The sequence below is a fragment of the Hakea prostrata genome, chromosome 10 (genome assembly GCF_041222555.1).
Source record: "Hakea prostrata isolate BN-2017 chromosome 10, UWA_Hpros_2, whole genome shotgun sequence".
NCBI classification, from domain to species: Eukaryota; Viridiplantae; Streptophyta; class Magnoliopsida; order Proteales; family Proteaceae; genus Hakea; species Hakea prostrata.
Genome location: NC_142609.1, coordinates 43,156,095 through 43,178,721, shown reverse-complemented (window position 1 = coordinate 43,178,721; position 22,627 = coordinate 43,156,095). Strand labels below are relative to the sequence as shown.

Below are 22,627 nucleotides of genomic sequence, written 5' to 3'. Positions count from 1 at the left end.
CCAGATATAGGAGAGTTCTATAGCAATCTTTGTGTGTGTCTGTGTGTTTCGAGGGGACAGCCGGGGGGGTTGTGTTGTGGAAGTGCAGGAGAGGGGTTTGTTGGGGGAAGGAAAATGATTTAGAAAGGAAAAATGCCCCATGAGTTGAACAGGTCCAACATCAGAATCTGAGTTAAAAAGAATGTAGGTTGTAGGAAAAGGATATGAGAGGATGGATCTTAGAAAGCTTAAACTCAAAAAGAATGAACAGTTCAGGTTGAAAATCAAGACTGGATTATTGAGAATATGTTTCATGTGCTGTAACAAATCTGAAAAACAATTGGACCATTTTCTTCAAGGTTGTTGCCTTCTTTTGTTTTTGCATGAACAACTCTGGAAAAGTGTTCTTTGGCAGATAGAATCAATGAAATGGACCCCTTGGGTTGTTAGGAGTGTGGCCCCTTCCCCACCGACAAGCATAATAGCTGAGCCATTCTACTTCACTAGGTACTTAAGCCATGGATAACCCATCAATCTTAACTCAGACAGCAACATCACATGAATTAAGATCATCAACCCTCAAGGATAATGTATAATGCTACTTTCATCTCCACTCACTATACATTTTAGAGGATTCACGTTGTCGGTGTTCAAAGATTGAATATCCATATGTTAAGTTCTTTATCCTATTTCATATTTACTCATATTTAGTCGGTTTAGTTTAGCGTTTGCATACCAAAGTGGGTCCCATTGGACATATAATGTCTCTTTTGGTCAATGAGTCAACTGGGAGCTACCAAAATTTAATAAAATAACCTAATCTTAGTGAGTTGGATTTGGTTCGCCAACCCCAACTAAAATGGTCGGGGATCACTTACCCCACTTTTGAACAATTCATGAGTAGCTGTTGATGGAAGAGGGCACAGTGGATGGATCTTTGGGTCAAGTTTGAACTTTTTTTCCTTGGAAAGTGGAAGTTTGAATTTTGTCGGTGAAAAATAAATGACAAAATGGATTTAAATAATAATAGTAAAATGAGTCATCAAAGCACGTGGTAAAATTAGTAATCGATGTATAAGCAATGGACTGAGTCGGGATCAGCTCCCCGATCGGCTTCCCAACCACAAAAGCCAGTGTGTCCCATTGCTGAAAAAATACATTTAAAAAAAAAAAAAACTTATTTTTTCACCTATGGGACCCACTATTTTTTGTGGTTGGCATGCCGTCTCTGTGCTCCCCCAATGGGGAGATGATCCCGATTTCAATGGACTATCCCCTAAGAAAGTAGTGAGGGCTTGTGTTCGGCTTTCGATAATAGTTGAATGATTCTCATTCAATTCTAATATAATTCGATCTATATAATTACGGAATCATATAGACCGAGGAAATAGTCGGGCGAATAACTTGAAACTTGTCTTATTAATCAATTCAATTTCTAGAAATTTCAACATCCTATAGATTTCAAATCTATGGGCATAACATAAAATTAGCTTATCCAATTTGTAGAAATTTCATTGAAAAATCATGTGTGGTCTTATGGATTTTTGTTTTTATATGGTGATTCAATTCAAATTCCATAAATCTGCAAATTCATTTTTTGTAAAAGATAAATCCCTAATTCATGAATCAAAGATTCTCCCCAAACGGTTAACTCTTATAATCTGGAGATTTGAAATGCCGGATTCATGTAACCAAACATACCCTCAATCAATTCAATTTGTTTGTATCCTAAATGCACGAAATAATGAGTCAACTCACCACCTCTCCACTGAGAGAGTATAGATTTTACCACTCAACCAACCCTAAATTGACAAATTTCTCTTTCCTTTCTCGTGTTCATTCACAGGGGGGTAACAGAGAACCAAAGAGATGATAGAACTTTTGTAATCATTATTTGCTCCCCTCCTCCAAATATCGAATACTAACTTCATTCTTGATTATCAACTAAAGTCTCTCCTGTGGACCATCTAGAAGGTCTTTTTTCTCCCTTAAATTTACAGCTACTAAGTAGGTTACTTATAGTTGGTTAAAAGAACAACCAAAATAGATGAATTGAAATCATTCTTTAATGTGTGAAGTTTGCAATTACAATTAGACCCATCAGCTTTTTTAATTTAAAATGAAATAAATGCATGTAATGGCCGTCCTCCACGAATTACTTTATTCATTATCCATAACTTAATTTGATTAGATAGGATTTAATCTACTCATGCTTATCTCATTTCAAATAAAATAATATAAGCCAAAAATATCACCATTTGGAGTTTTAATTTTGCCCTATAAATATTCAATCGTTGACATAAGGTGGGCATTAAAACTTTTGCCACTTACTATAACTATTAACTATTAATTACCAAAAAAAACTACAAGCTTGCATGACACCAAACAAAAAAACAAAAAAAAAAAACTAAGTTTCCATGCAATTATACGATTCTGAATTTCTTATCTATCAAGATGACCCCCTATGAGCCTTACATTAGTCTTTTTTTTAATATGTCGATAAAAAAAGAGAGGAAATCATAAATATTTATTATTTTCTTTGAAATTATCAAACCAGTCATAGTGATTGGGACGCACAGGCCGAGGAGAGAGGAAAATGTGTAGAGAGATGGAGGTTCAAACTCTTGACTTCTTTGGACTTACTGTCTCTACATAGAAGATTGCCACCACTATACTAAAAGCACATTTACGCACAATCTTCTATCATGACAAAAAGAAAATCCGAACTCCAACCATATGTAGAAGCATTCTATGTTTTCTATGGAATTTGGAAGTAAGAAATTCCAAAAGAAAATGGGAAAATTTAGCATTAGTTTTCAAAGCTTGCTTTTAAAACTACCAAAAAGGATCAGTTTGAACCCGCATAAAAAATAAACAAAATTAAACGACCAAAAAGGATCAGTTTTTCCTTGGATGATTTGGTGGGGAAAACCTTCCAATTTTAGGGGGAAAAAAAGATCTGCAGGATTCTATCCAAAGATAACATTAAATGCTTATTTTTACTTTTGGGCAGTAGTTTAAAAGCTCTTTTGAGATTACCAAAAAAAAAACCTCTTTTGAAACCATTTCATATAGCTTAGCAAAGAATAGAAAAAGAAACCATTTCATATTACTCTCTTAATCTATTTTACTTCAGACGATCTGATTTTGATTTAATTACGTAATCTCGTATCTCCCATCATTATGTTCTTAATCACTTTCACGAGTACAGCCATGAGCCAACGATTTTCTAATAAATAAAAGGTCCCACAAACGTCTCTTTTGGCCCTTTTCTCTGCAGCTCTCACCCTCTCCGTGTCATGGGTTGCTGTAAGATTAAGAGAAGAACCCAAAGCATGAGTGTGAGGGATATGGTTTACTGCAAGGGATCTTCAAACCTTCAAAGAGAGCCAAGCAAAAGCTGTATAATCACTCGCTGTTTTACACTTACAGGCTGAAACAGAGGTTTTCTTTGTTTTATTGTTCTTTTCCTTTGTTTGCTGCAACAAACTGTTCTTTCTGTCTCAATTTGATGATTTGTAAGCGTCCTTGGATGGGTAGAGGATATTATCATTTGGGTTTTCTTAGTCTAAATGAATTCAAGCTGGAAAACTTCGTTTGGGTTTTCTTTTTTTTTTTTGTGTGAATTTGAGGCTCCAATGTAATATAGAAAATCGGTGTTCATGTGATTTTTCGAAATGATTGTCTGTGCAAGCTTGTAATTTTTCCACTTCATTGTTACTTTTTAATGGGTTTGTTTGGGAATGCATCTTTCTTTAACATTAATTCAGTTCTTTTATTGGAAAGCCTATGCATCGGAATATTGAGCCGATGTTGAACAAGGTGTTCCGGAATGTGGATGAGTGTTTTCGGAATAAATGGGTCCTGCAACCATGTTCTATTGCCACAGAGAAAGTCCATTTAGAAACCTTTGCATCTGAATCATTCTTTTGGAGCTTTGATCAGTGTTTGATTATTTTCCAGCCAGATAGATATTGGTTTGTCACGGTCTGGTATAAACTTAGTGGTCTAGATACCTCATCAATACTGGAGGAAACTCATTGGAGTGATAGGTAAGATAAGGATGTTGTACTTGGTCATTCAGTACCCTCTTCTCATCCTCTCCTTGCCTCCCAAACCAACCCAACCCCAAAAGAGCTTGCATAATGCTGGCATACATATAGATTGATTTCGTGAGGAAGAATGGATGGAAATCCTCTGAGGATGGATGTTGGTGGACCAAATATAGCTTGAGGTGTTCTCATAGGCATCATCACTTAAATATGTAGAACCTGTTGTCTAACTTCTCCTGGTTAGCTGCTAGTGCTTCTCTTTCCAAGGTTTTGTAACCTCAAAATCCAAAATCAAATTGAAAAAAAAAAAAGAAAGGAAAGGAGCAGAGTAAATAAAAAGTAATGGCAGATGGTCCATAATTAATTTGTCAAATGGTTTATGTTTCTTGGTTTATGGATTTCAACTTGCAAAGAGTGAAACTCAAGGATCAAAATCTCTGCATGTTCTCAATCTGACTGGACTGAGATATGAAATTATGATGACAATGACTTTAAAATGAGAGGAGCATTAAAATAGTTGCTCTCATTTCACACGAAATAGGGAGCTCATATACCAAGATTTTTGGGGTGTCTCCTACTTATCAATCATGTCTTGGATTTTCAATTAACTTTTGTGCAAAGGAGAGTCAAATTGACTTATTTTTTCTATCTTTCCTCTTGAACTATTTTCAAGAGAAACTGAATTTCTCCTATTTCATTATTTGAAAATTGATCTGCTTGTTCCTTATCCCTGGTAATCCAGTATACTGTTTTGGTGGCAATAAAGATGCAAGTTTTCTGAGCATTAGATCATTGAAGAATCATAAGGTTGTATGTTGCAGCAAAATTAGTCCTGTAAAAAAAATCATGTTAGACAGATATTAATTGAATGGATGTATTTGTCTGTTGTGGTTTTGGTTAGTGTATGCTAGCCTTGGCAGAGAGGTTAAGTTGTGCAATCACAACCATCAGGTTGTGTGTGCGAAACATGGAAACAGCCTCTCCGTGAAGTGGGGGTAAAGCTGTTCACATTTTCCCCTCGTAGTCCTTTTAACCAAGAGAGGGGAGAGGAGCCTTGTGCATGGGGGTGCTCTTTTCTATGCAGCAATTAACTGGTTTACACTTACCTTGAGCCTTGTGTGTATCCATTGGCATAGGAGGGATAAACAAAGCCTCATGTTGCCTAGAATAAGCACAAAAATAATGTTAATATGATTCTTTCTAAAGCAAACCAACTATCCTGGTTTCTGTAGGGTCAAGTGTACCCTTTGTTTTTCTTTTCTGGATACTGCCACTCCTTTATCCAAGTTATCTGGCAGGGCTTAGTTCCCTGTTTTGCATCTCTACATTAATTCTAGTCTCTACTTATTTCATTGATAGATCCTACATGTGTAAACTCCCTTTAAATTAATTGTGCATTAACCGAACTGGCAACAGCAACAAGCCTTGTCTCAATCAGTTATGTTTGAAGCCGTGTTAGATACAAGGCCTAAGCTATGCATATCCTTTCTCACCACTTCTCTTAAGGTTATCTTAGGTCTGCCCCTAGCTCTTCTAGTTCCTCCAATCTGGATTATATCACTTCTCCATACAGGGACATTTATAGGTCTCCGTTGAACGTGGTCATGCCACCTTAAACGACTTTCTCAAAGCTTATCACTTATGAGAGCAACTCCTACACCAACTCTAACATGACCATTCCTTGTCTTATCCTTCATAGTTTTACCACTCATCCATCTTAGCATCCTCATTTCTACTACATTGAGTTTATCTATGTGATTCTTTTTAACAGTCTAACACTCTGCACCGTACATCATAGCTTGTCGAACGACGGTCTTATAGAATTTTTCATTAAGCTTTAATGGAATACATCGATCACACAAGACCCCGGATGCACCTCTTCACTTCATCCACCCTATTTTATTACTTGGGAAACATCATCTTCTATATCAGCTCTTTTATTTATGATTGAACCTAGGTACCTAAAGCAATCACTCTGAGAATCTCCTTATCGTCAAGCTGGCTATTTCTTATAACAATATTAGTGGTTAAGTTCCAACCACAATTTTTGCCATATGTTTTAACATGGATAACATGAAGAATAAGACAAACTACTGTAATAGAAAATCGGGAAATGTGTGTAAGACTCTGCTTCAATATGGAGATTATAGTGATATTGATGGGAAATTTTGTTTCTTAGAATTTAAAATATAGTTCTCTCCAGCATTGTGACAAGCTAGTCATTTTTTTTTTCTTTTTTCCAGGTGAATAGCTAGTCATCAGTGTTTGTTAACATTTAATCATTAATCAGAATCCATTAAATAGATTTGTTTATTTATTTTTATTTTGTTTTGGATGAATAGATTTAGTGCTTCATATTATAATTGATGCTGATGTTCATTATGTAAAAAGAAGCAGAAGAAGATGAACGCTAATGTGCTTTTGCTTATCTTACTATAGGTCTCATGGACACAAGATCTCCACGATGTTTGGTTAACAGCATTTCTCAATTCATTCATGTAGCTGCATTCCAGAGTGTGAAATCTGTGCCTGTGCGGAAGCATTATAAATATATGGTCAGTATATTGGAGGTTTTAAAGCCTGTGCTAGATGAAGTCATTGATCCCATAGTACCTACAAATGCATTTTTACTTAAAGAATGCAAGGAATTGGATATGGCTGTTAATGAGGCCAGAGTATTCATGGAGAAATGGGACCCAAAGATGAGCAAGATATACAGTGTGAGTTTCAAACTCTCTTTCTCATTTTTTACTTAAGCAAGAAAAAGATTGATTTGCTGAAGTCCTTGATTAGTGAGTGACTATGAATTGTATACCTGGAGATGGGGAGAATGATATTCGTTCTGAGAAGTTGATGCTTCAAAGTTATTATGTTTTTAATTAAGGAGTGGCAATACTGTCAGCTCATGTTCAGTTTGCATGCTGTCATATTTTGTCATGGTGAATTTGCCTCAACTGACGATGACCTGTTTAATAAACAGGTTAGGCATCCTGAACAAAAACATGACCTGGCTATCACTTATCAACCTTTGGAGATCATTAAAACACAGACTAACCCATTCAATAGATGGATGGGAATGATGACACAATGAAGTGAATAAAATCTCTTCCTGGATTGCTTGAGCTAAATTTCTGTTAAACTTACAATAACTCTAGCTTTTGGCCTTAGGTACAAAAAGAAGGAACCAAATCAACAGGCTGTGTCCCATGGTGTTTCACTGTTGACATGAATGATCTTTCATTTTTTGGTTACTGTATCCCAAAAATGATTGGACAAGGTTATGGTCCCTCGATCCAAAAGCAATTCATTTCTAAATGTGAGATTCTTGTGGAGCCAAATGGTCATCACCAACCAAACTTGCTTATTACCTGTCATGTTTGTTTCTTTCATATTTCATACCAAGAATTTTGTTCACTACCTTCATCCAAGTCTATGTGGATTGTGTTTATGAAGCTATACTACTGCACAAAGGGATTTAAACCTTTTAATGGAATATCATAGCCTTCCAAATGTTCAGAATCTCTTTAGGTGCTTTGTTCTCTGTTATTTATACAAATGTATTTATTGGGTTGATGATTCTAGTTTGATATTTTAACTTTGTTTGAACAAGTCAGAAACCAAACTGTAGTCAAAGGGATTCAAAATGCTTTGTTTCTGCTTGTTTCTATGTCTCTTTGGGTCATAAAAATTATATATATATATATATATATATATGACCTCAAGATAAGAAGTTTTTGGTTAGATCTGTTTCTGGTGATGCTCGAATAAGCCTTTTCCTCTCTCTCTCAATCTGAGTTTTTATGCCTCCAGGCTCTGCAGACTGAGCCATTGGCAAGAAAAATGCAGAGTTCTTCACTGGAATTTTGCCATATATTGTGTAGGTTGCAGCAGTCATCTCCACCGAATTCCTGTTTATCCAGTGTTCAGGTACTTCACAAGTGAGCACGTTTCTGCTTCAAATTAGTTGTATTCTATGCTGATGATTGACTTTATTAATTATGCACTGGTTCTGTATGGAAACTTTCTGCAGTATTGTGTTCAAGAACTTCAAAATAATGAGCAGGAAAGCATATCAGAGCTCATAGAAAAAGCCATAAATGATCAAAGGGATAATCTAATCCCTCGCGCAGAGATCCTACAAAGAATTGCTGAGTTACTCGGTTTTACATCAAATCAAGAACTGCTGGCAGAGAGTGTGGCTCTGGAAAAAGAGAGAATGAAGGCCAGGTCCAAGAAAAACAATTGGGAGATAGACCATGTAGATCAGATGGTTAATCTTGTCACTCATATTCGTGATGAGATAAGTAATTTTGAGCAATTCGGGAAAATAAATGGTGTACCTGTTCCTCCATATTTCCGGTGCCCACTCTCATTGGAACTGATGTCAGACCCAGTAATTGTGGCCTCTGGACAGACCTATGAGAGGGCTTTTATCCAGAAGTGGCTCGATGAAGGGCTTACTGTTTGCCCCAAAACTGGACAAGCTCTCTTACATTCAAGTCTCATACCAAATTACACTGTGAAGACACTGATAGCAAATTGGGAGAAGGAAAATGACATAAGGATTTCCTGTACTTCTCATTGCAGCGATATGTCATCCCCATCCTTGTCTCATATTGTATCATCTCATGATTCTGTGCATCAGGATAGCTTCCACTATTCTTCACATATCAGTTATTCCACTTCAGGGTCATCTCTGGAAATCAGAATTGAATCTGAGAAGCAAAGGATCAAAGTCTCTCCCAGATTTACCACAGACAATTGCAATGCAACTTTCAGAAGTGTCCAACGTTCACCTGAACAGTCATATGTTCACAGCCGAAGTGAATCAGTCTCAAGTGACATTTCCAGGATTGAATATATTCTGCCTACAGCAATGGCAATTGGTCTTACCAAAGACACAAGGGTGTTCAGTAATCATGTGGATGCTAGTGTTTTGCCAAAAGTCAAATCTGAGGATTTGGCGTATTCTTCACATTTAGGATTTTCTTCACGCTTCTCAGGGAAACAGTTTCACAAGTCCAAAACAACGATAGGTGTGGCTGAGGATGGAAAAAATAATCATCAAAGAAGTCTTTCTCTTCAATTTTCGGGTGCCAAATATGATTATTTGACCACTTCTTTCCATGTGGAGAAGTTGGTTGATAATCTGAAAAGTCAATCCAGTGAAATGCAGACTGCAGCTGCAGCAGAGCTGAGGCTTCTTGCAAAGCATAATATTGAGAACCGTATTGTTATTGTGCAGTCTGGGGCTATCAAACCTTTGATTTCACTGCTCTATTCGGCAGTAAAATTGACACAAGAGCATGCTGTCACTGCTCTGCTGAACTTATCAATAAATGAAGATAATAAAGCCTTGATCGCAGAAGCAGGAGCTATAGAACCACTTATTCATGTTCTTAAGTCAGGAAATGTAGGGGCCAAAGAAAATGCTGCTGCAACTTTATTTAGCCTATCTGTATTGGAAGAATATAAGATGAAAATTGGTCATTCTGATGCAGTAAAGGCATTGGTTGATCTGCTAGGCTCTGGAACACTCAGGGGGAAAAAAGACGCTGCAACTGCCTTGTTCAGTTTATCAATATTTCACGAGAACAAGGCACGTATAGTCCAGGCTGGGGCTGTTAAGTACCTTGTTGAGTGGTTGGATCCTTACACAGGGTTGGTTGACAAAGCTGTTGCTCTTCTTGCAAATCTCTCTACCATTCGAGAGGGACAATCTGCTATTACCCGTGAAGGTGCCATCCCGTTACTGGTTGAGATTGTTGAAACAGGATCACAGAGAGGAAAAGAAAATGCTGCATCCATCTTGTTGCAACTCTGCACTAATAGCCAAAAGTCCTGTGCCCTGGTTCTGCAAGAAGGAGCTGTGCCACCTCTTGTTGCATTATCTCTATCTGGGACACCCAGAGGAAAAGAAAAGGTATATATCTGAATTTCTAACTCTATATGTAGATGAAACTTAGCATTCCCCAGAATTTAGATTCTTTTAAAGAAAAGGTGTATATCTGAATTTTCCAACTCTATATGTAGATGAAACTTTGCATTCCCTTGAATTTAGATTAACTGATAATAAGCATTTCTTTGTATGTATGCAGGCACTTCAGATTCTTAGTTACTTCAGGAGCCAGCGAGAGGGGACTGGTGGGGTGGCAAGTTAATGACACAGGACATGTAATTGTTCTAGCATTCTGTGAAGTTGTCCTTCCCAAGTGCAATGGATTTTGTTCCATCGGCTGAAGTATCTTGGCAGTCCATTGATTCCCTGTAAGATTCTTCTGCTCTACCCTTAACAGAATTCAGTTTTGTTGTTTCTCGAAAATTCTTTTTAAGTGGTTCCTGTTACTATCTGCAGCATATGAAACTCAGACGAGCATGCGTGGATGCAAATAAAACAGAATTCTGTAGTTCATCTCTGTTGGGGTTGATCAAGGAAGTAGCCAACTCAACTGTTAACAAGGAGTTATTACTGGTTTTTTGCTACATGTGTATGCTCCCTTTGTTATTCGTTGTACCATAATGCTATTAAAGTTTTGTTCTATTAAACATGAAAATTGCCTATGAGGAGGAAAATGTACTTAGAGGTGCTAGTGTAGCATACGCGGTTTGTTCAAAGAACCTTCTAGTTATTGTTTTTGGTTTAACCCATTGGTTTTTTTTTTCATCTCTCTGTTGTGCACAGCAGTGCACTTTTGTATCAAATGGCTGGCTGAGAAAACAAAGCAAATACATGTTTCCCCTCGCCAACGGATTGCCACCTCAGCAAGGTGTTGGCTCTATCAACCATGGGCCTCCATTTTATCAGAGTAATGTAAAATTTGGCCCACTTACCCACGTATCCTCTTCAAGCCCAGTTGTCACAACAATCAAACCTTCAAACTCAACTGCCTCCCCACCCTATTCTACAAGCCCAAATGCTAATATTTCATGGATAGAGAAATGTGGGGCAATCTGAATAGGGACTGGAGGCAGATAAGAGAATAGGGATGTAAATTGTTAGTCAAAAATCTGAATTTGATTCGTATTCGTATCCATTTAAGAACATCCGAATTCAGTAATGCCCATTTTTAGTGTCCAATAATCATACCCAATTAAAGCTTAATTTTGAAAAATACATCATTATTACTTCATTAATAGTAACTAATTATACTAAATTATTAATACACCATTACACCAATTGGGTCCAACGTTTAAGAATTAGCCTAAAACCCCTTTTAGATCCGGATATTTTTGTCAATTCGATCACTTTGAATTCAAATTCAGATATTACCATATTCGAGCCGAATTCTATCCATCTACATCCTCACCAGGGAAGGATAAATTTGTCAAAGAGAACGTCTCATGGAGTATGAACACATTTTCTGGTTTCTTTTATAAATGCAATTAACTCAAAACAAATTTGTGAGTTAAAAAGAATAAAGTGGTTAGTTTTGTAGACATAAATCTAATAATGTCTAATCGCGTAATTTTTCGAAGTTTTGTTTGGGTGCTTGCGTTGGCACTGTGCCTGTGGGGGTGCTCCGTCCGCCCACCCAGCCCCGCCCGGGGCGCCTCGGCGTTTGGTGGAAACCATCCTTGTCCATCCTTGGTTTTTGTTTTTACTATTACGTTCTTTTTCCTATCCCTTTCCCTTTTCTTTCGTCTCCCTCTCTTCTTAGTTTCTTGTTTTGTCTTTATTTCGTTTTTTGTTTTATATTGTTATTTCATTATATCGTTGGTTGATCCAATTTCATTGGTCTTATGCTTCGTGGCTACTCTTCGTCTAACGTTTCCCCCGATTTTTCGAATCGTTTTGTATTTGATTGTGAACTTAGAAGATTGTGCTATATATGATGCCATGATGACCGAATGCGCCGGTCTACTCCTGATTAAAACCATGGTCTGGTTTGGTTCGTCCCATCACATAATACACTTGATCGGACCGGAAATGGCTGACTTCTATCGAGTGGGGAAATAACAAAGAGGGTACGATCAACGTTGATGGCGTTGCGTTCTAAAAGAAAACTCAGCCGTTGGATTTTTAAGATCCAATAAAAAAAAGAGCTGGAAATAGCATCTAAAACTTGATTTTTGCTTCGCAACTCACAAGACACAAGGTAATCTTCACAAGCATGGCGCCAATCCGACAATTTTACCCATAAAGCCACACGATATGCTAATATTACGTCTAAACCACTCCCCCAATCTTTAATTTCTTACACCTGCGACCTATGATTCGTAGATCTAAGAGGGCAGTCCTTCCTTGCTATTGCTCCTCTGTGAACCCGTAGAGTATGCGAGATCTGTTTATTTAGCCATTAAAATTGATTTAGAAGCTCTGCCAATTCTACAGGATTCGATCGTGTTTCACATTCGAGCAGTTGTGAAGATCGATCTATTTGATACAGGATTGAATTTCGCGCATTTCTCGGTCTCAGGTTCCGGATCTGATTCGTGAAGGTATGTCTGAAATCTCATGTTGTTTAGTTTTCAAATTCTGAAGCTTCTTCATTTTTGTGAGGTTCCTCAGGTTTTGGTTTGGTTATCTCCGTTCTTTTCGTCAGATTTGGCAGTGAAATGTTGGAGTTTCAGTGAATCTAGTAGAGATGCTTAGGATTTAGCGTGTCTAGGGCAAAATTTCAAATAATAGATAGATCTGTTTTCAGATTTCTGAAGGGAAGATCGATTGCAGGTAATTGGAAAAGAGAGGGCGGAAAAGAAATGGAGAAATCTTGTACATTGCTTGTTCATTTCGACCGAGGAACTCCTGCTCTCGCTAATGAAATCAAGGAGGCTCTTGAGGGGAACGATGTTCCCGCTAAGGTCGACGCTATGAAAAAGGCAGTTATGCTTTTGTTGAATGGTGAGACTCTCCCCCAACTATTCATCACTATTGTGCGTTATGTCTTGCCTTCTGAGGATCACACGATCCAGAAACTTTTGCTTCTCTATTTGGAGATCATTGAAAAGACTGATACGAAGGGAAGAGTTCTTCCTGAGATGATTCTGATTTGTCAGAACTTAAGGAACAATCTTCAGCACCCGAACGAATTCATCCGTGGTGTAACTCTCAGATTTCTCTGTCGATTGAATGAGACCGAGATTATCGAGCCGCTGATCCCATCAGTTTTGGCCAATTTGGAGCATCGACACCCCTTCATTAGGAGGAATGCAATCCTTGCAGTCATGTCAATCTACAAGCTTCCCCAAGGGGAACAGCTACTTGTTGATGCCCCTGAGATGATCGAGAAGGTGCTTTCGTCTGAGCAGGATCAATCAGCCAAACGAAATGCCTTCCTTATGCTATTTAATTGTGCTCAGGATCGTGCAATCAATTATCTGCTAACCCATGTTGATAGTATCCCTGAGTGGGGAGAGCTGCTTCAGATGGTTGTACTAGAGCTGATCCGCAAGGTCTGCAGGACAAATCGTGGGGAGAAAGGAAAATACATAAAGATTATCATATCTCTGTTGAATGCTCCATCTGCTGCTGTTATTTACGAATGTGCTGGAACACTTGTGTCTCTATCATCTGCCCCCACAGCTATAAGAGCTGCTGCCAACACTTACTGCCAGCTTCTTCTTTCTCAGAGTGACAACAATGTCAAACTTATTGTGCTTGATCGCCTTAACGAGCTCAAATCATCTCACAGAGATATCATGGTTGATGTGATCATGGATGTGCTTCGGGCACTCTCAAGCCCCAACTTGGATATCCGCAGGAAAACACTTGACATCGCACTTGAACTAATTACTCCTCGGAATATTGATGAGGTTGTTCATACTCTAAAGAAGGAAGTTGTGAAGACTCAAAGCACTGAAATTGAGAAGAATGGGGAATACCGGCAAATGCTAGTTCAAGCCATACATACCTGTGCTATCAAATTCCCTGAGGTGGCAAGCACTGTGGTTCATTTGTTGATGGATTTCTTGGGAGACAACAATGTTGCTTCAGCTATTGATGTGGTTGTTTTTGTGCGAGAGATAATTGAAACCAACCCAAAACTGAGGGTCTCAATAATAACAAGGCTCCTGGACACTTTCTACCAGATCCGGGCTGCGCGAGTTTGTTCATGCGCTCTTTGGATCATCGGAGAATACTGTCTTTCACTGTCTGAAGTGGAGAGTGGGATTGCAACCATTAATCAGTGTCTTGGAGATTTGCCATTCTACACGGTTTCAGAAGAAGGAGAAGCTCCAGATGCTTCTAAAAAGTCTCAGCAAGTAAATTCTATTACTGTCTCTTCTAAAAGACCAGCAATCCTTGCTGATGGGACCTATGCTACCCAGAGTGCTGCTTCAGAAACTGCTCTTTCCACTCCTACTCTTGTTCAAGGGACATTGGCTTCTCCTGGGAACTTGAGATCCTTGATTCTGACTGGTGACTTTTTCCTTGGGGCAGTGGTTGCTTGCACTCTAACAAAGCTGATTCTGAGATTGGAAGAGGTCCAGCCATCAAAAGTTGAAGTTAACAAAGCTAATGCTCAGGCCTTGCTGGTTATGGTTTCTCTGCTTCAATTAGGGCAGTCTTCGGTTCTCTCTCATCCTATCGATAATGATTCATATGATAGAATTGTTCTTTGCATAAGATTGCTTTGCAATACTGGTGACAATATCAGGAAGATATGGCTGCAATCGTGCCGTCAGAGTTTCGTTAAGATGCTTGCTGATAAGCAGTTCCGGGAAACCGAGGAGATAAAAGCAAAGGCTCAGGTCTCCCATGCTCAACCAGATGACCTCATTGATTTCTACCATTTGAAGAGTCGGAAGGTAAGGCATCATTCTGCTTTTAATATTTGTTTGATACTCCAATCTTAGTAAGATGCATTATTTTATGAATGAGGGGAGTGTATTTACAGCTAGATCTAACCACTTGGAGGAGTTTTTCCTATTTGACTGAGATTTGGCAATTTTCAAATCATTTAATAGATTTTATTGCTTGCCTATGCTTCTGCTGTTTTGTTTGTTTATGCAGTTGAAGTTTCTTGTTCCTCTATGTATGAAAATGGTGTCATGCTATATCTTAACATTATCTTTAGGTCTGTCATTGTTAGACTGACTTTTGATATATGGAATGTGTGTTGCTTTTTTAAGCTACCATGATTCAAATTATTCCGTATGTCAAGGCAGGTGTTTTCTTTATTCTTCTATATAAATGTCTTAATGTTTATCTTGGTTCTATGGAAAATGTAAAAGATTATTATATTCTTTCTCTGGGATTTTTTCCCTTTTTTTTTTAAATAGCAGCAAATCACTTGTTTTTGCCTGTTCCAATGATTATATGCAGGAAAAAAATGCGCTTCTCCTATTGCTTTTTTTATTGTTAAGTATTAAATGATTGCTTAGCATTATCCTTAGCAAGCTATAGCAGAATCTAAGCTACCTGTGAAGAGTTGTACTACGACTTAGTAACTCCTACCGTTGGCCTGTTATTTGAAACTCCTCTATTCATCCCTATACTTAATAATGTGTGAAAAACTTACGATTTGAACCTTCTAGATATGACAGATAATGCAGCAGGTCTTATTTTTGGTTTTGTTAACTATCCCTGTTTAGGAGCTTTTGTTTTTTACAATTGCTATGTTAAAATAGCTTACAAGTCTTTTCTTCATTGCACATATTGCAAAAGAAAATAAAATACAAAGTGTCCCTCAGATTCAAAACATTTTACATTAATTCTCTAGCTAGGCAAACCAATTGGATCCAAAAGAGTAACTGGAGATTTTGAACTCTTTAGTTGTGAGAACTAACCAATTAAGCCCTAGAAAAGGATCTTGAATGAACTTTTGCTGCATTTCTTTTATAGAGTTATAGTTCCCATATAATGATGATTCAGGGAGGGACATAATATAAATAGACCCATTAATGTTTGAAAGCATTGTAAGTCTGGAAGTGAAAGTATAAAATATGAGCGGATAGGGGTGTAAGCTTTAATCTGAAACTATGAATACCATTATTCCAGGCTCTTTAGGATTCCTTTTCCATGAATTTCGATTTTCTTGAAGCTTGTGGCAAAACAAAATAAAGGAAGCAGCAAGATAAATAGATGGAGAAGCAGCCAAGAGAATGCAGCTTGGTCACCTGACCCATGCACCAGTGTATGGGCCAATAGGCTTGCATGCCTGTGAATCCAAAATAGGGTGTCAAGGTGATCATTTTGCTGCACCTTCAGGCAGAAAGTATTTGCTCAAGAAAAAGGTGAGGTTCTTAAATTCGGACTTGCATATCAATCTTGAGTAGGGTGTCAACCAGTTCGAGTTGGGATTGACATTAATACCAGCATATGTGGACCAAATCAATTGCCAACTTTGGTCTTTATGCCAGTTCCAGAGATGACCCAATGGGATGTGATTATTGGGAAGCTTTCAGTCTTGTACTGTGTCTTGTGTTCCAAAAAATTAACTTGTGAAAACACCAATCTCTAGGATTGCCCAAGAATATCCAAATTATTGCCACTAATTTGGGTATTTATCTTTCTGGATTGAATCAATAGCTTTAAAGTATGGATTCCATGAAGTTGTGGACCTTTCTTTACCTCAGAGATTTGGATAGTTGCTCCTCCTGGTTGGACTCAATTATGTCAAAAGTCTGCTTTTCCTCCTCCACAATCTATGGTTAATTGCCTTTTTCTTTAGATTATGCAATTTGGGAGTGATAGCTGCAGCTTTTCAGATTTATCTAATAGGCAGTTATTACATCACCCTGCATGGTGAGTTGGCCATGATCACGTCACATGGTGGGAGAAGGTTTTTGGGGCTATTCTTGTAGATATATGGGTGAATTTTATAATTACTGAAGTATCTCTTCATACATATGCTGCTCACTTGTTCGTGAAATTCGTCAACTGAACCACAGGGGAGGCAATCATCTGCCCTGCCTAATTAGGATAAATGTGAGATATGCATTAGTGGAATGATGAGGTCATGTGCTGAAGTTTCTTTCTTCTTCTTCTTTTTTTTTGGATATATTAACTTGTTTACAAATTTAGAGTACTCATTGTGGTCCATATCTAGTAGAGTTATGATCTTTTGATGTTTTTCTTTACCTTTGTTTTTCATGAGAATTGGGGAGAAAGAATTTTGTTCGGATGATTTTGTTGTTTGGCTTTTGAAATTTGTGTTCCATAATACTGTTGTTTTTTTCTTATTTTGACAAGTAGAATGATTACAGTTACCACATTGGAAATTAAATTCGTTGAGGTCAATGCTACTTTTCTTTTCTTTCCTCCCCATGTGTTCAGAATCTAATAGAAGTCTTGGTTCACATACTTCCTCCGATTTGGACTTTTTTTTTTTTTTTTTTTTTTTGATAGAAGTTCTAACTAGTTTCATTGTTCTGCTACAGTAGATGTAGTTTTCCTGACCTTTTGCACCTTTTTAGGGTATGAGCCAACTTGAATTGGAAGATGAAGTTCAAGATGATTTGAAGCGTGCAACTGGAGAGTTTACCAAAGATGCAGATGATGCCAACAAGCTCAATCGCATTCTTCAACTCACAGGATTTAGTGACCCAGTGTATGCTGAAGCATATGTTACCGTTCACCACTATGATATTGTCCTTGATGTCACTGTCATCAATAGAACTAAAGAGACCCTTCAGAATCTGTGCTTGGAGTTGGCAACCATGGGTGACCTAAAACTTGTGGAGCGTCCACAGAACTATACACTAGCTCCGGAGTCAAGCAAACAGATAAGAGCCAACATTAAGGTCTCTTCAACTGAAACAGGAGTAATATTTGGAAACATTGTGTATGAGACCTCAAATGTGCTTGAGAGAACAGTGGTCGTCCTCAATGACATCCATATTGACATCATGGATTATATCTCTCCTGGAACCTGTGCTGATGTGGCGTTCAGGACCATGTGGGCTGAGTTTGAGTGGGAAAATAAGGTACTTCTTGACACTCAGAGCTTGTTTAGCTTTCACTGTTTCAACTTTAGAACTTCTCTTTTTTGTCATTGGCATGTTGAAATTATTTCTTTAGAAATCCCTATTTTGTTATTTTTCTCACAGTAAAATTAGCCAGGGTAAGGTCAATGTTAGACTTAAATCTGTCAATAAGATCCACAATATCCGCATGGAATCTAGTTGTCTAAATTATTTATTTAAAATTCCCTTCTATGCTATATTTCTCCTGATAAAATTTAGTTTGGGATAGAGTCGATGTTAAAGCAAGTTAAATCCATCAATAGGATCCACTATTTGTGCATGGAATCTATAGTGGGTGGAAGGAAAGAAAGTTTAATATTATTCCTAAAAGTACCAAACATGGGGTGGTGTTGAGGTTAAGTTGTGGGGAACTAGTTGCTTCATGATGCCTAAGCAAGCATTCACATGTACATCTATGTATTGCCTCTCCATTTGGCAATATAACTGTCCAGCTAGAGTGAAGATGTAAACTTATTCTATGACTACCTAATGGAAACTCTAAGAAATTACCATCCAAATAGATGGATTGTAGTATTCTAATAAATGGAACTATACCCACTACTGGTGTCTTTCCCTTCTTGGTCAGTTTGCCTCATTGCCTCCCCCAACCCCCCCCCCCTTCTTTTTTCTCTTTTTGTCTCTTATTTTTTGACCTTTTTTTTGCCTTCTGTGGTTTATGTTCCCATTTGGCTTATTTGTTATTTTTGCACTGAATTTTCAGAATTGTAGCGGTTCACTTTCTATTGTGCTTGAATGATGGATTTTGGTTGTGTTAGTAATCTAATGATTCCTCAAAAGAATAACTAATGGTAATAAATCTACTTGCCATTCCAGGTGGCTGTAAACACTGTAATTCAAGACGAAAAAGATTTCCTGAATCACATCATCAAGTCAACCAATATGAAGTGTCTCACTGCACCGTAAGTTACTTCTTTTAATTTAATAAACTTCATGTGCCCCCTCCCCTTTTTTCTTTCAAAAAGAAAAAAAGAAACAAGGGCCATGAGAAGTAAAAGAGAATGTCATACTTCATCTGGGTTCTGCTTGGAAGCAGTTGTTATCAAGCCTACTTCTGATGGTCCCATCTACAAGATGGGCCTGGCCAACAAATTGTCCAAGTTGAGTAAAGACCACATATCCGGTATAAAACATTTCAGTCAACTGTAGGATGTGGTCGACAGTTCAATATTTTCGCTTGCTCTCCTTCAGGACCTTCACATTGATCGATTTTCTTTCAGGTCGGCACTGGATGGTGAATGTGGGTTCCTTGCTGCTAATTTGTATGCAAAGAGTGTATTTGGGGAGGATGCTCTGGTAAATGTCAGTGTAGAGAAACAAGCAGATGGGAAATTGAGCGGGTACATAAGGATAAGAAGCAAAACCCAGGGAATTGCCTTGAGTCTTGGTGATAAGATCACTCTCAAACAGAAAGGAAGCAGTTAACCAGTTGGTACCGTATAAAAACAGTCTTTTTTCATCTGAGTTCTCTTTTGAAAATCCTCTATTCTCATTTTGTTCTGTGATTTTGAGTCAAGTTACTGTACTATTTTTTGTTAAGAAGGTGAAAAAAAGAGAATTTTAAGGATTACCTCAGGCCTTTGGTTGTTTTCCCTACATCCAGGGAGAGTCATTGCAAACTAGTACTAGCTCTGTTACTGTTTTTTGCTTTTGAGTCATCCACTCATCCCTACCTTTATGCAGTGTTGTGGGTGTATGATTTTTCTTGTCTTTCTGAACTTGATGTTAGTTGGATACATCTCTCGTATACAGTTGTAACTATTCATTCTAGTTTCATTTAATATGGCATTGGCTATTGGTCCAGTTCTGAAACTTTTTGGGGTTTAACTGCTGCTGGTGTATTTTGATTACTGTATCAGTACTGCTTATTCGTTTCTCAATCTGTAGGTCATATTGAAGCTGGCATACTTTTTTCTCTGGATGGTCTATCCGACGGGTATAGGTGGGCCCCTCTCCTGAACCTGTGATTGATGGGCGTGAGGGAGCACAGTCTTCTAACCTGACGGGTTGAGGATCCCACTCCAATTATTGAAGCTAGCATACTGCTAATGGTAGTGATTCTGGATCTTTTACCCGTTGGAGTAAAGGATTGTATTGCTCTCACACCTCTCCACCATACATTAGAAGGAGAATTTACCTTTGAATATTGAAAAAATGGACCAGAAGTAGGTCTAAGTAGGTCTTCATTCTAAATATGTGATAGAGGGTTATGATGGAACACAGTCCTCTACATTGCAAGTCGTCATATATACTGTCAAAGAGTATAGGATCTCTGACTCCCTTGGAATTAGGGGATGATGAGGATCTAGATGAGAAAACTTGGTAGTAATAATTTTGCATTGCTCTATTAACATAATCCATTGTTTGTTTTATTGGTTGGTGGTGGCAATTCTTATGTCTTGCCAATTTGTTCATGTCCTATGGCAAATGCAGATCCTCATTTTAGTCTCAACCAGTCATTAAATTTTCTGTTGGGGTCAGGTTCCCAGTGTCTGAATCCGGAGCAAGTCCCTAATCAGTTCTGCAAGTGAGAATACAATATCCAATCTTGGTCTGTTCGATTTGGATCTGGTTACAGTTTGATCTTATATTTGGCTCATAAGTCTTGTATTGGTTCTTTGGATGCAATTCTCACCCTGTTATTAAATCAGTTATTATATTCAATTATGCCATTCAACTCTCGTTCAATTGTGATATCCAAGAGAAGAGATAGAGAACAAAGTTGGGAAAATTACGTGATTAGCTGCTTTTAGGTTTCCCCTTACAAAAATAAGCACTCAATATTTTATTTTACAAAATTAGCTAAAACTGAATTTGCATTTACAAAGCTAGTCGATTTCACCTCTTTGGACATTTTTAACACTAAAATTGATCATACCGGCATAAGGGTGAAAATGTCCAAAATGTATGAAAAAATAATGACTTTACCCTTTTGGACAAAATAGTGATTTTTCCGCTCGATGTAATCAGTTTTAGGGGTAAAAATGTCCAAAAAGGTAAAAAATCAATATTTTGACTAGTTTTGTAAATGCAAATTTAGTTTTGGCTAATTTTGTAAAGTAAAACATTTAGTGGTTATTTTTGCAAGGAAACCTAAAAACAACTAATCAACTCATTTTCCCAAAATAGTTTGAAATCAAACTCTATGATCGCTTGAATTTTGTTTAATATAAAATAGATCTTGATTCTAACAATACTGGTGTTTCGTGATGATACTTTTAAGGGTAATTTTCATCTGGACCCCCTGAGGTTTGGTCCATGTCACTTTTAATTCAATTTAAGTTTCCTTTTGCATATGGCTCCCCTGTGGTTTTAAGAAATAATTAAATAAGGACAATCTTAACTGAAACTGTTAGTTTAATAAATTTTATGACAAAAATATCCTTGTGTCCTTTGAATTTATTTATTTATTTTAGTTTTAATCTACTAAATAGATATCAAAATAAATAAATGAAAAGCCTTATCAAACTATTTTCATTGCAAAAATAGCATAGTTTGAAAACAAAACGGAATACGGAACGGTTGCTTCGCAAGTTCACAACTGAAGGAAGAAGACCAACAGTCTTCAAATCCATCACTGGACTCTTCATTGTTGGGTGTCGACGCTCAACCCTCAAGAAAAGAAAAGGCTAAATAAAAATATATAAAAAAAAAAAGCACGAAAGATTAGCGTAAGCACTGACGAATTCTATTACACAGGAAAAGGGTCAGAAATTAATCGTCTTCTCCCTTTGTGTGAGATAGACAACCACCGATTCTATTTCAAATAAACTCAAAATGGCACTGCCTGTCCAATGACTCGATCAAAATTCTATACAATACAAACTAATTTAGGATCCTTGAGAGCCAAGATTGATGGTATGGTTCAGAACTGAAATTCGAAAAAGGACTTAGATTAATGATTACATGGAATTACATGACCATTCCATAAAACAAAGCATTACAGTAAAGTCTTTCCAAACTGATCTATAAACGATGAAACCATCAAACCATAACTCAAATTGCTAGCTAGCATTTACGGAAACAGTAAAACACTTCCTACTTCTATCTAAGGATCTATATAACTAACTGAACCATTAAGTTGACCTAGAAACCAGCATTTACGAAACAGGTAGAACCCTACCAACTGAGATTGTTTACTTGAGAACACAAGAAATTAAGTGCACGAGCGTATCGGCCTTCTCTTTTTCTTGTCTCCTCCTCATGTTTTCACTGCCGGAGAACCGCCTGAACTTATCTAATCCGGCGACTTTACTACCTTTCTGCACCTTTTGCTCGACTCCGTTGCCACTCATCTTAAGTTCGTTTTATCAGAATACTACAGATCCTTTTGAAATGGGTGACTCAAAAGTGAAGAAGTTTTGTGCTCACTGCTATGGAGGAGTGTCGAGTGATACTCTGATTATTGACAAGGAAGCTAAAGCAGACGTTCTCTCTAAGGTTCTTAAACATTTGTTGCCTAAGCTCTATGAAGAACCCCCTTCAGATTCTTCTCTGTATGCCGCTTCCAAATGGGCTCTTCGCAAAGTGATGGATTTGAAGCAAACTATTGGTCTTCTTCCTTTGGTTGTGAACTTGCAGAAGCAACTGTTCATATTCCGTTTTATTTTCAACTCTGCTATTTTTGCGAGGAAAATAGTTTGATAAGGCTTTTCATTTATTTATTTTAG

General features: G+C 37.5%; 2 protein-coding genes across 3 annotated transcripts; both read left to right on the top strand.

Moving 5' to 3' along the window:
- The first annotated feature begins 3,244 nt into the window (after positions 1 to 3,244).
- On the top strand, positions 3,245 to 10,823 carry LOC149003194 (U-box domain-containing protein 3-like). Its single transcript, XM_089138280.1, has 6 exons — positions 3,245 to 3,423; positions 6,471 to 6,751; positions 7,842 to 7,958; positions 8,062 to 9,954; positions 10,130 to 10,298; positions 10,387 to 10,823. The coding sequence occupies exons 2-5, from the start codon at positions 6,476 to 6,478 to the stop codon at positions 10,190 to 10,192; spliced, it is 2,349 nt and encodes a 782-aa protein (XP_088994406.1). The 5' UTR covers positions 3,245 to 3,423; positions 6,471 to 6,475; the 3' UTR covers positions 10,193 to 10,298; positions 10,387 to 10,823.
- A 1,383-nt stretch (positions 10,824 to 12,206) lies between these two features.
- On the top strand, positions 12,207 to 19,769 carry LOC149003193 (coatomer subunit beta-1). 2 transcript variants are annotated; one of them, XM_089136800.1, is made up of 5 exons: positions 12,207 to 12,470; positions 12,703 to 14,780; positions 17,391 to 17,900; positions 18,774 to 18,859; positions 19,178 to 19,769. In XM_089136800.1, exons 2-5 carry the CDS (start codon positions 12,732 to 12,734, stop codon positions 19,380 to 19,382), a joined length of 2,850 nt encoding a protein of 949 aa, XP_088992926.1. In that variant the 5' UTR covers positions 12,207 to 12,470; positions 12,703 to 12,731; the 3' UTR covers positions 19,383 to 19,769. The 2 variants fall into 2 exon arrangements, with proteins under 2 accessions (XP_088992926.1, XP_088992928.1); XM_089136802.1 differs by having other exon boundaries at positions 12,677 to 14,780.
- Positions 19,770 to 22,627: the final 2,858 nt, after the last annotated feature.